The 13,830-nt window shown below is 33.9% G+C and overlaps 1 protein-coding gene across 1 annotated transcript; it reads left to right on the forward strand.

Annotated features, from left to right (window-relative positions):
* The first annotated feature begins 1,591 nt into the window (after positions 1 to 1,591).
* On the forward strand, positions 1,592 to 13,730 carry Taf5 (TATA-box binding protein associated factor 5). Its single transcript, XM_085955335.1, has 12 exons — positions 1,592 to 1,764; positions 1,856 to 2,044; positions 6,888 to 7,090; positions 8,366 to 8,565; positions 8,851 to 9,052; positions 9,131 to 9,320; positions 10,326 to 10,401; positions 10,488 to 10,625; positions 10,708 to 10,901; positions 11,057 to 11,170; positions 13,073 to 13,250; positions 13,400 to 13,730. The coding sequence occupies exons 1-12, from the start codon at positions 1,702 to 1,704 to the stop codon at positions 13,609 to 13,611; spliced, it is 1,959 nt and encodes a 652-aa protein (XP_085811461.1). The 5' UTR covers positions 1,592 to 1,701; the 3' UTR covers positions 13,612 to 13,730.
* The last annotated feature ends 100 nt before the right edge of the window (positions 13,731 to 13,830 follow it).

Here is a 13,830-nt window from a genome sequence, read left to right on the forward strand (position 1 = left end):
AGTACCATTTATTGGGAAAAAATGAGTTAAAAAGATAGATAAAGTGATTTTAGTGACTAAAAATGTCTACATTTTATTTTAAAAGTAAAAGACAACAAGAAAAATTATTGTAGTGTAGATGTGTATTGTTAAACATCCAGTAGAGCTATTTTAATAAGGGTGGGAATTAATCGCACAATGCAATAATCAAAATTCACAAAAAAAAAATAACTTTAACATTTGGAAAGTAGTTTTCACATATATTAAATGATTTCACAAATAAATAGATGAAATCACATAAAATAGTTTGTTTCACAAAACAAAAATCATAAATCACTCATTGTAAATATAAATTCACTCAATTTTGACAACTGCACACATTTGTAAAATTGATCATCACAAAGAAAAGGTAGAAATTCACAAATGTCAAACTAATAATTGTAGCAGCAATACAATTTATTAGAAGGCAATCGCAAAAATGATGCTTAGGTGTCAATATAATTAATGTTTAACGCAGTAATATAAATATGTGTATATTCATGCTGCTGTTGTTTATATATTATTTAATGTAAATCTACAACCAAATAATACCACCTAGGTGTATCTTTTTCGGTTCATCGATATAAATTTTGGTAAATGTGGCGCAGATGCCGTTATAAGATTGTATAAGTATCATTTTTGAACTTAACCTAACCTAACCTATTCTAACGTAATCTAACCTAATATAACTTAACCTAACCTAACCTAACCCAACTTAACATAACCTAACCCAACCTAACCTGACCTGACCTAACCTAACCTAACCTAACCTAACCTAACCTAACCTAACCTAACCTAACCTAACCTAACCTAACCTAACCCAACCTAACCTAACCTAACCTAACCTACCCCAACCTAATATTAGGTACCTAATAATATAATCTTAGATTGTGATAATGAAGTATCAAAATCTATGAGCATTTCAAATTTTAAATTAACAATTATTGGATCGAAAAACCTATGTGCCGACAGAAAAAGGTATTTATTATAATTGTCTACTGGAATAAACTGTTTTCGTAAAAAAAATCATAAAAGCTCATGACGGCATCTGCGGCACAATTACCTAAGTTTTAATTAACGTCACTTTCTAAATAGGTATTTATAGTATTATTTGAATCTGAAAGTAGGTGCCTAATACATACTTATGTTTTGCCAAAATATTGTTTAAAATCATTAAACCTAATTTTCATAGTGTTTGTATTCTTTTACGATTAATTGGTTACAATAGTATATTGATACGTGAAGACTACTTTTTCCTTAGTGCAAATCGATCATTTGAGTGTTGTTGTTGATTTGTGAATATCATCCATTTCCGATGTGACGAACATCTTTTTAAATGTTGTCAGCGCTTTGTGAAAACAGTCTATTCAATTGTGCGAATATATATTCCCCTTTTAATAATTAAAAATTTACAAAAAATATAAGGTATTGCCAAAGAGATTGAAGACTTATCTCTTTGGTTATTGCTTCTCAAAATTTACAAGTAGGCCAAAAATAGACGGAGTTTCATTGACAGCTTTGTTAAGTAAAAATAAAGTTAAGGGGTATTCGTTATTGTGCTGGCAGCATTAGTACCGCCATATTTATTAAAATATGACAGTCGTGTGTTGTTTTTGAGAAGCCGTCGTTATAAAACGATGAAATAATTGACAAATTGCGATAGGAAACAGTTGATGAATAAAAATGACTGACAAAAATCCACCGCTTCTTGCTGTACTTCAGCTACTGCGAAAATATAATCTAAAGGTGGGTATTCAATTGATTTCTGCACGGTTTGTATTATGTTTACCTTATTTAGTTTGAGTGTTTTAAATGAATATGTACCTACACATTTCAGGGAACCGAGGAATTGTTAAGAAAAGAAGCAAATCTAACTGATGTTAATATTCCTGCTCTTGATTCTAATGCAGATGTAGACATCAGCAATGTACTCGCTGCCTATCACGGAGAAGGAGATCCAAATTCTTATACGTACGCTTACGAAAATTTGAAGAAATTCGTTGAAAGCTCGCTAGATATATACAAGGTAAATTGATTGTTATTTTTGTGCCAATCGTGACTTTTTCATTCATCCTCAACAATAACCTGGACAGACTGTAAAAAAATATGTTTAGGTCACCGGTGTAGCCAACTAGTTGGCTCAGTGTGTCGAGTATCGTGCCACTCGGGTTCACCTGGGATTTCCTGATGTTGCACTCGAGAGCCAAACTAAAGTTCATGAGAGAGGGTCCGGGACATATCAAAACCTTCCATCAGTCAACCATTTACCTTCTGAATAATGTATTTTGAGTTGTAACTGATGAACTGATTTTAGGTGAATCTCAAAGTCCATCAAGACATAGAATAGTTTTCTCGGTCAATGCAGTTATATGCCTGTTTGTAGTTAATAAAGAGTTTGTAGATGTTCTCGTCGAACTCCTAGCATTTTGCTCTGTAGCTCGCTTTTTATTCGCTCACAATGTTTTCAGTATAGTTTTCCAACTTCTTTAGAATAATCAGTAAATATGCCACAGATGCCCGTATGACCTTTTTTTATTTTTTTTTACGAAAACAGTTTATTCCATGTAGACAATTATATTAAATACCTTTTTCTGTCGGCGCAGATAATTTTCGATGGAATAATTACATACATTTTTACAATAAATTTTGGTACAAGTTGGTTATGGGGAAGCCAGGCGGGAAGCGCACTAATTGTCACTACCTATTTTGGCAAAATTCCAGAATGGAAACCTAATCTAAACTAACCCAACCTAACAAATAATCCAGTATATCGGCTATTTTCAAAATGTGTTTGCCACTGGGTTCCCCATAACCGACTTGTACCGAAATTTTCATACATTTCGATGCATCATTATCACACACGTAAGATTATATTAGATAGGTTGGGTTTGGTCTAAAAAGAAAGTTATAAAATATCATGCGGACATCTGCGGCACTATTATCGAATAATCACAACACCTTGTACATACGTTGTGCTGACGAGTCATTTTCTGCTTATGTTGACCTCGGTAAATTCACATGTTTGTAATGTTCTTTCTTTTTTCTCTTCTATTCCTACCCCCTAAATAGAAATTAAAGGCTAATGTCGTTGCCTTCTTCTTCTTCCACGGCGCTACATCCTGGGGTGGGATTTGGCCTCCACAACCGCTCTCCACTCACTCCGATCTATCGCCACACTTCTCCAGTTACCGGGTCTTCCTATATGAAGCCAGTCCTCTTCTACGGCGTCAGCCCATCTCCTTCTTGGTCGGCCTGCCTTTGTCTATGCAATGTCGTTGCCTGGTCTGGTAAAATTCACATGTTGTTTTTCAATGTGTATTTGAAACCAGAGTATGGACCTAATGAGGTTGAACAAGTGGCTAACATCCATTTCTTGTAAATAAAAAATACAACCCTTTGGCTGCTACGATGTTGTGCAAACTCCGGTCGAGGATTGCTACCAATAATTGTCGATAAATTAAAGTATTGTATTATTTTTAGACACCTTACCACTCTTAATTGATTCTGCGAAATCGGAATATTATGAAAACACGTTTCGTAATTGATTTATCGTTTTGAATAGATAATGCGGCGATTAGATATCCCGAGCTACATCTACTGTTAAAAGTAATTTACATATATCTTTCTCGCTCCATCATACAGTCGATCACGAGAGCGAGCGAAATGTACGATCCGCGCACAGAGTTTTTATTTTTACCAGTTATTGGAAACAATCGGTTATCCCACACGAGGGATAATAGGTACGAGGGTGGGTCAATAAGTCCTTAGAAAAGCCGACAGGTGGCGCGACTAGTACTGTAAGCGGTTTGTTTTCATGCAGCGGCACTACCGATTCAGTATGCTGCGAAGTTTCAATCAGATTGGTCGGGTTGTTGTGTGTTTCTCGTACATTTAAAAAAAAATTTGCTTGTGGAAAATGGAAAAATGGAAAATGGAGAAAATTGAGTTTAGAGCTGTTATTAAACATTTTAATATAAAAGGGTTAACAGCAAAGGAAATAAAAAATGAGTTGGATTTAGTTCACGGCATATCTGCTCCTTCACTTGCAACTATTTATAACTGGTTAAATGAATTTAAACGTGGTCGTACATCAACAAAGGATGAACCACGCTCAGGACGTCCTGTAAAGGTGACTACACCAGAAATGATCAATAAAATCCACGATATGGTGTTAAGTGACCGAAGATTAAAGTTGAGTGAGATAATTGAGGTTACAGGGATCTCAAAAGGTAGCGTCATTTCTATTTTACATGACAAATTGGGCATGAAAAATATTTCTGCAAGATGGGTGCCGCGTTTGCTCACAGTCGACAATAAACGCAATAGGGTGGTGGCCTCTAAAGCCCTGTTGTCGCTCATGCAACGCAATCCGGATGAATTTTTTCGTCGCTTTGTGACTGTAGATGAAACATGGATACACCACTATACTCCCGAGACGAAAGAACAGTCAAAGCAGTGGATTGCGAAGGCAAACCATGTCCAAAGAAGGCGAAAACCGTAAAATCAGCTGGTAAGGTTATGGCTACTGTATTTTGGGATGCACGTGAAATTATTTTCGTTGACTATTTGGAAAAAGGAAAAACAATAACAGGGGATTATTATGCATCTTTATTGGACCAGCTAAAAAACAAAATTGAAGAAAAACGGCCTCATTTAAACAGGAAAAAAATCCTCTTTCATCAGGACAATGCCCGTGTTCACACATGTTTACGATCAATGGCTAAAATTGAAGAATTGAAGTTCGAATTGGTCGACCACCCACCGTATTCGCCAGATTTAGCCCCCAGTGACTTTTTCCTTTTCCCAAACTTAAAAAAATGGCTAAGTGGTCAACGTTTTTTTTCAAATGAAGAAGTCATCGATCGGACAAATGCTTATTTTGAGGACCTTCCGAAAACTTATTTTTCTGACGGTTTAAAAAAATTGAGAAACGTCTAACCAAGTGTATTGAGCTCCAAGGAGATTATGTTGAGAAATAAAAAAAAAATACAAAAATAAAAACTGTTTTAATGCTTTTTTCTAAGGAATTATTGACCCACCCTCGTACAAAGTAGTGGAATTAGGAAACTACCCGGCTGAAAAGAAAAATTTTGCATGGTGGCCTCGTTAAAAGATCTCTTACAATATGCGTGATTTGTGAAAAAGGTCTTTATGGTGTTTGTTATTGGAACATTTAAAATATGTATTGCAAATGATTTTATTTCATTATTTTTTTATAAATGAAACTGTTTTTATATAGCACCAATGCACTTTACTTTAAACACTGAGTTGAGTAAAAGACTTTCCCATTGGTTCAAATCCATAAAATAAAATAAAACATTGTCCTTCCACCAATAATTTGACTGTAAACAAATTTTTATATTGTAAACTGAAATTTGTATTTGGAATTGTTTTTATTATAAAAAGGGTGATGCCATGAAAAAAATTAACAATAGTTATAAGTTCTAAACCTACCCAGTCACAAAACATATATGAATCGGGTTATATTACACAACAATAAAACTAAATAGACAAAACAATGTTTCGTACCACTGGTGCAGTAGTATGTTCCCAAATTAACTTAACATTTCAGGCATCAAAAGCAAAACGACGATCGTTGTTAGCATTTCTCGCCATTATCAAAAACAATGATATATCGTTGCGTAGCATTCTAAGGGTTAATACAACCTCCATTCTGTGGAGGTCCATATTATGACCGAACAGGGTAAAAAAATTAGTTGACTGAATGGTTTACAGCCATTCCTTGTAAATAATACTTATTAGTCAACTCCCACATTTTGTGATGTTCACATATTGTAATAACTACAAAAACACAGGTACTAATAGTACTGTTAGTAAATTTTCAACACTAGTAGCGAACGGAACCATAATATATCGCCAACGCAAATGCACGAATGTAAGAATATAGGCGATCGTTATGATACTTCAAATTTGTGGTGTACTATTTCTAAATTTAAAGTTACTTTTTTATCGTTACTTTCATACTGGGACAATCATTGTTGCAATGATTTATTTTTTGAGTAAGTACTGATATGTATGGGTTTATGTAGGGGGTTTATTTATATTTATTAAAACCACGGATTCAGAGAAATTAAGTATTACGTAAGTATATTTCGCTTTTAAGACAAGTAACAATTAATTATTATCAACAATTTTTTAACATTCACGTACACTTTGACGCGAAACGGTGGCAAATTGCATTTAGACGTGACGATGAAGGCTCGAGGGTAGGCTCCCGACTGGTCGTACCTACTTTCGGTCCTTCGTCCTCCCAGAAACAAATTACGGTATCTCTCTTTTTGTTTGTTTCGCTGTCCATCCCTGGTCTAGCCTTGACTCATTTACAGTTACAATAATATTATTATCTTCCCAACTTTGTCGATTGCAGGATTTTTGATGGGGTATTTAGGCATTGTGATATTTGGTATCAGTACATGCATCGAGTTCTTTAATAATATCATTGAAATTTTACGATCTGCCAAACAAAAAGTCTGGCACACTGACATTGGTGGACTGCATGATTGCGCAATCATTTTACAGAATACAAAATACTGCGATCATATTGTAATTATTAATAATGTCTCGGCAATATAATTTCTAAATTAATCAAGTCATCAAATCAATCATCACTTTGTATATTCAATTACTCCATCTATTTCTTCAATATTCTGATACAAACTTTTTACTATTAAAACTATTCAGAGAAATATATCTATCTTTTAAAAAGTTGATACTTTGTTTTATCCACTAGATGTTTGTTATGCGAAAAAGCGACTCGATGATACCCTCCATTTTTTTACATTTTACTGATGTTTCCGTCTAACGCGAGATTAACCGCTATAAAATATAATTTAATTCGTTTCTTTCAGCATGAATTATCTACTGTATTGTATCCAATATTAATCCATCTCTATATAGAGTTGATAATGAGCGGACATGACAACCATGCGAAAGGAATGTTGGATCAATTTGGGCGAGAGCAAGAGGATTTCTATCAGGAAGACATCAGAAGATTCTCACAGATAACTACCAAAAGCCAAATCAACTCGGATGATCTTGCAGAAACTTTTAAGTAAATGTTTCTTATAAATTATTATTATTATAATTATATAATTTTTTTTATTCAAAGCTTTGGGTTACTGTTTGCAAAAATGTTTAAAAGTAATAGATATTATGTCCTTTTATTAATACATAATTTATATTTCATTGTACAGTATACCGTCATTACTACATAATACTTGACGGTGCCAGAATACAGGAATATAAGGAAACTGAAAAATAAAATAACATGAAAATGTGCAATAGTTTCGAATGTTGTTAAAAAATTTATAGTCGCGACATACGATCATTCTTCTTCGCTGGTTTAGATAATACTGGATTCTACTGTATTCTGTATATTTTCATGTACTACCCATTGAAAATATTTCCCTATGAGTAATCCTAAATTAATAATTAAATTAGCATTTACTTGGTACAGTTTCTAATGCACACTCTAATATAGAGATTGAGTTATACTCGTACTTCTAAAAATTCATTGTTGAGATGATAGCTGTTCCATCTTCCGCACCATTACAAAAACAAACCACTAATTTCTACCTGTCAAGCCACTGTGGCCAGTAACATTGTCACATTCATATTGTACGAGCATTATTATGTGTTTACTGTGTGTTTAGTTTAAACTCAAATGCCAATTGACAATAAAACTGTACGTCAAAACAAATCAGCAAACGGTTGGTCAACGATTTTACAATTAATTTATTGGTAAGTTAAAAGTAACTTATCATTCTCACTCCTATACAGCCGGAGAAAATCGGCTTCACAGAGTAGAGGAATTATAATTGTACTTATACGAGGTATAAATGAGAACTCTGCCATTCTTGGCAGTGTTGACCTGTGTGTCCTTGATAACTATCTTAGAAATAGAGACCATCAGTTGTTTATTCTCCTAAGGTGCAGAACCAACCTGCCACTGGTAATGCCAATTGGGAGGGCGATAACTATGTTCAACGAAATTGCTTCGGGTGTTGATATATTCCACCTACGTGAGAATGAGTTTAGGTGGACGTTGTTTTATAAATTCTTAAAATAGGGTCTGCTTAACTCATCCTATCTAATTTATCTACTCATCTATCTCTTTTTTTTATGTAATACTGTTATATTTATATATCTTTGTTTCTAAATGTCATGTTGTGAACGTCTTAAACTTATAATTTGTAATGTCCACAATATGTTAAAAAAAAAAAAAGAAAAATAAATTGAAATAATTTAATCTAATTACATTTTAACTAAATTAGTAAAAAAATTGATTCATTAGTATTTTCAGTTAATTTTATCATCAATGTTTCAGATCAAATAAGTTTGTCATCCAAATATCTCGTGACACATCCTCATTGCTCAAGAGATTTCTACACGAACAAAAGAATTCGTCGGTCATATCCAACATTGTCAATAACCGTCTGCATCTTGAACTCTACGAAGGGGGAGCAAGGACGAGGAGTCAAGTGTTGGCGACTGCAGGCGGACTAATGGGCGAGGGCACTAAACATGGCAAGTGCTTCAATATGTGTGGCAACTAAGTTTACGTCATGACTTAATGTCTCAACTGTGTCAATATATTTACAGTATTAAGAAATTTCCTTTGTTATTTTAGTTCTTTCGTGTTGGGAAAACGTACATCTTATCGAGAATAAATCTGAATTTTCACAGCAATTATTCAAATGTTGTCAGGGTACATCATTCTCCCAATCCACCCATCCAAAAACCAACACGTAACATTATTAAGAATGATATTTCCAAAATACTGAAAAATTAGTTTTATATTTCTATTTACAGAAAACCGTACAAAAGTTTACTATGGTCTATTAAAAGAGCCAGATATTCAAATTCTCACGGCTCCCGTCGAAGAAGATGAAGAGGTGGAGGAGGCTCCAGATAAACCAAAGAAGAAGAAAAGCAAAAAGGATCCTCTCTTTTCTAAAAAGACCAAATCAGATCCGAATGCTCCCCCTGTGGATCGAATGCCACTGCCAGACTTGTAAGATGCTTCCTGTTTTTATTTTCAACATTAAAATTGAAACATAAATTCTGTATTATTCGTAATTATCATTTTTAGAAAAGAAACAGACAAGGTAGAAAAGTGCAAATCCCTTAGAGAGGCATCAAAGAGGGTTGCTCTAGGCCCAGATTGCCTGCCATCCATCTGTTTTTATACCATGTTGAACTCTGTACACAACGTCACATGTGCAGACATCGCCGAAGATTCAAGTCTGCTCGCAGTAGGATTTAATAACTCTGCCATCAAGGTATTTTATTTTAAACATTCATGTAGCATGATCACTCGGTGAATTGATAAATGCTGGGATTCTAAGCTATGTGTGTCCTATCTAATTGCGACTGTCCTGTAATTCCAAGATAGTATTCAGCCATACTAATTAAGTTGGGTAATACATTTAAATTTATTCTGGTCATCATTTCAAACATGCAATGTATTATTGGTTGAAATGGTGCTTATGTAATATAAATTCACTATATATGTTACGCCGAATGTGCGAAATTGACTATTACATGAAATGGGCTAAATTTTGCCTAAATCATGAAAAATGCAAGCCCGTTGCCTTATTCATGAATTAGACAAAATATCTAGTGAGTGCATGAATTCCGCAGTAATTTTTCTGCCTTGTTCATGCATTGGACAAATTAGATAGTAGCGCTACGGTGGTATTTTTTGCAACTAAACTAAATGTGTGAAATGCTCGTGGATTGGTCAAAATATACGTATATTATCTATGGTCAAAATAGGTGGTCGCGCTCCGGTGGTATTTTTTGCAACTAATCAAACTAACCAAATGAAATGTGTCAGATGTCATTGATTATAATATAAAAATATACCAATCAATAACTAAAATGACGTTCATATCCATTTACTATGCGCAAAAAAACTAGAACTATAATATGATAACGGATGAATTTTATTAAAAGGTATTTTCGCGATTTGATTCGTGCTTGGGTATCGTACATGCAATGGTCGATTGTACGTTTTTGATAGTTTGTTGACACTTGTTAGCTAACCTCAAAATGGACATTCAGTTGAATAATTCAGAATTTCAAAACCTAACCTAACCTAACCTAACCCAACGCAACCTAACCTAATAATATTATATTATGTCCAATTATAACTAATAAAATCATCCGTATTAAATTGACTATTACATAAATTAGCCAAAATTTAGCCCATTTCATGCAATAGTCAATTTCGCACATTTGGTGTAACATATATAATAAGTTACATTTTAATCCATTTGTTTCAGGTATGGTCTCTTACCCCAAATAAACTTCGAGCTATGAAGTCCGTTGATAGATTGGTCGACATTGATAGGGAAGCAGGTATGTATATATGATAAAGATATATTAATTAATTTAGCCACACTTTTGACTAAAAACATTTTATATTATAATCTTTTTTTTTTCAGTTGATGTTTTAGTCCGTATGATGGACGAACGGTTGGGAGTAACAAGCAGAACATTACTAGGACATTCCGGACCATTATACCGTGTTGCGTTTGATCCATACAAATCGCTGTTGATTTCTTGTTCTGAAGATACTACCAGTGAGTCATTTAAAAAAAATCAACCAACTTATTTTTCTTTAGTCTTGTCATATTATTACACCTTCCTTATTGTCTATTCCAGTTCGTCTATGGTCATTGCATGCGTGGAAATGTGTTGTCTGTTATCGTGGACACATGAATCCTGTATGGGATATAAGGTTTTCACCGCACGGTCATTATTTTGCTACAGCATCCCATGATAAAACGGCTCGTCTCTGGGCCACTGATCATCATCAACCATTACGAATTTTCAGCGGACATTTATCTGACGTTGATGTAAGTATTTTCAAGTATGAGAAAATATTCAATCAATAGAAAACAAGATAAACACTGGAATAGTACAATTTATGTGCTATTCTGGTTCTATGAAATTTACATAGCACAATTAATGAAGGTGTGTCGATTATAATTGATTATTTGTTTATTTGCAGTGCATTCAATTTCATCCGAATTCAAACTACATTGCCACTGGGTCAAGTGACCGAACTGTTAGATTATGGGACTGCGTTACTGGAAATCAAGTCAGAATTATGACTGGTCATAAGGTATTCATTTTTTATTACAAATCGCTATTATTGGCAACCACAGGTTACAATCATCGCACGGTTCCTAAATCATAAAATATTTTTTTTCCCATTAGGAAGTTTTTTTTGATTTTGGATAAATCTTTAATTGAAGGTTATGTGTAGTAAAACTTATACCAGTGACATTTATACAGTGGCGACCATATCAACTTGAAGAACTGTGATTTAGACAGAGAAAATGTTGTATGTTAGTAAACGTAGGTCTGTCTATAAACAGACCATTCTTTGAATCTGAGATAAAACGGTGAAATATGGTATTTGCAGTTTTGTCAGCCTCATTGCTGTCCCGCTACCTTAGTCAACATTGGCCAAACGTCAAATACATAATAAAAAATACCATTTTTAAATGTGTGTATCATGGTTATTCATTATTATGTATTATCAATGAAGCCGATGAGGGATATTTAGATACATATTTGTTTGATGTTTTCAACCGAGGTTGTTGTAGTACCTGGAGGTGCTATGTCTAAAGAAAGGTGAATTACCATTTTCATTCCTAAACGGAACATACGAATCTCCATAGAGTGAAGGTTATAGTAACAGACTATTTTACAACTAATGTCTCCGACAAAAACCACACTTACTGTCCGACCAGAAGATCTAGGCAATAACCGGAAGTCGCTAGTGCGGTTAAAAGTAGGAGGAGCTTGTTAGTTCACAGTTTTAACACGTGGACAACTCAACCGGAAGGGACTTCAATCGAAGTGCGGTTAAAAATGGGAGGAGCGTGTTAGTTCACAGTTTTACAAGATGTTGTTGGACAGTAAATTCAGAAACTAAAATAAAAGCACTATGTGACACATCATAATTATATTCCAATGGGATTCAATGCTTCGTAGACTCGAACCATGACTCACAGTTTAATGGGATGGAAGTAAAAGGATCTTGACTTCATTCAATTCAACTTGGTTGACCAACTTAGTTGAAATGTGGTTCCTCCAATATAATTTTAACAGATAGTTGAATTGAAAAAATCGCTTGGGAACGCAGCATTTGCCATAAAAAACCTTCAATAAAACAAGTTGCTAAATATTTATGGCTATATATACATAAGGCTATACTTCAGTTGAGGCATGGTCTAAAAAGATCGTGGCTAGGCGATGCGTGGATTGTGCAAATGACGCGTGCCGAACGAAATATAATTTGTCATAAAAATCCAACATGCGTCCATTTAATGTTATGTTTATTGTTATATTACTAATAATAATAGTATATTCATTGACATGTTTTCTTTTTTAAGTACATACGTAAAGTTTTTTAGTCATCTTTACACGATTTAAGAATACAGTATAACCTCGTTTCTACGTGCCCGGAATTCACATTTTCCCGGCAATTGCGTGTAATTTTTTCAGTCCCGATGTATTTCAGTACATTTAATACCCACATTTACGTTATTATTTCCCGCGATTTACATCGGAAATATTCAAAATATGCGAGTTACGCGCGATTGACAATGATTGGGTCGTGACATTCGAACGGCATAAGGTGAGAATTACATAACAAAAATCCAACAAACTAATATACATGATTTTTTTAATAAAAAATAAAAAAATTTTCAATAAAAATTTAAATTGAATGTTGTTTTTTAATAAAAATTTTTAATAATTTTTAATAATTTTAGAAACATAAAATTACATTTTCCCTCCAATTAGGTTTTTTTTTCAGTCCCTTAAAAAACGTAAAATAGGGGTTATACTGTATTTTCATCCGACGCCATGACAAAACAAATCGACCGGTGGACACCTCGACTGTCGGTCTCCGATTGGCGACCAGTGAGAAAGCTCGTCGCACCTACTGTTGAAAATTATTTGCCGTTTCACTGAAATACGCTCTTAAATACATAGACTTGTTAACTGTTTTCAGTCAATCATCAATGTGGTAGCCTTCTCGAGTTGCGGGAGATATTTAGCCTCAGGGGGCGGTGGAGGACAAATCCTCATTTGGGATATTTCACAAGGACACCTCGTTGCAGAATTTTCAACACACACAGCGCCACTACATGCTTTGGCATTCAGTAGAGATGGCACGATTCTAGCATCGGGTAATCAATCTTTCGTTCTGTAGTAAAACATACTTATTTGAAAGTCACTAGTAATGATCCATAAAATATTGTTCTTATAATATCTCACAATTCTGCGATTATGATGCAGCATTGAGACGTGTCATATTTATAATTTTTTTTTTGTTCAGGATCTCTCGACTGTGCTCTCAAGCTCTGGGACTTCACATTATTAGCAGAGGAGATAACCAATGAAGAAAATAATGGTTCCCATAATCCTGATGTCAAAACTGGAGATCGTTATTTAATGAGATCCTACGCAACAAAGAGTTCACCCATTATAGCGTTACATTTTACACGAAGGAATCTATTATTAGCTGTAGGGATGTACGAGTTTTCCTAAATAAATGAAATAAAATATACCTACTAGATTACTATTTTTATAAAGATTAATTTTTCAATGAAAATCTGTTTTATATAAATCGCATTCCACAATCTCAAATACATATTATATAATATGAATATTATCATGTCATATTTTTTTTAAATTAAGTATTTATCTGTGTTTTTTAACATTTTTTTTTCTAAATACCCTGAACTTTTAAAATTACAAAAAAATATT

Source organism: Rhyacophila brunnea, unplaced genomic scaffold (assembly GCF_057557595.1).
Source record: "Rhyacophila brunnea isolate RB1 unplaced genomic scaffold, BYU_Rbru_1.0 scaffold_5, whole genome shotgun sequence".
Classification (NCBI taxonomy): domain Eukaryota; kingdom Metazoa; phylum Arthropoda; class Insecta; order Trichoptera; family Rhyacophilidae; genus Rhyacophila; species Rhyacophila brunnea.

What these genes read in the sequence shown, in the direction of transcription:
- Taf5 (XM_085955335.1), top strand. Translation starts at nt 1,702, where the DNA reads ATGACTGACAAAAATCCACCGCTTCTTGCTGTACTTCAGCTACTGCGA. An exon ending in TTAATAACTCTGCCATCAAG is followed by an intron (nt 9,321 to 10,325) that starts GTATTTTATTTT and finishes CATTTGTTTCAG; the next exon opens with GTATGGTCTCTTACCCCAAA. An exon ending in GAATTATGACTGGTCATAAG is followed by an intron (nt 11,171 to 13,072) that starts GTATTCATTTTT and finishes AACTGTTTTCAG; the next exon opens with TCAATCATCAATGTGGTAGC.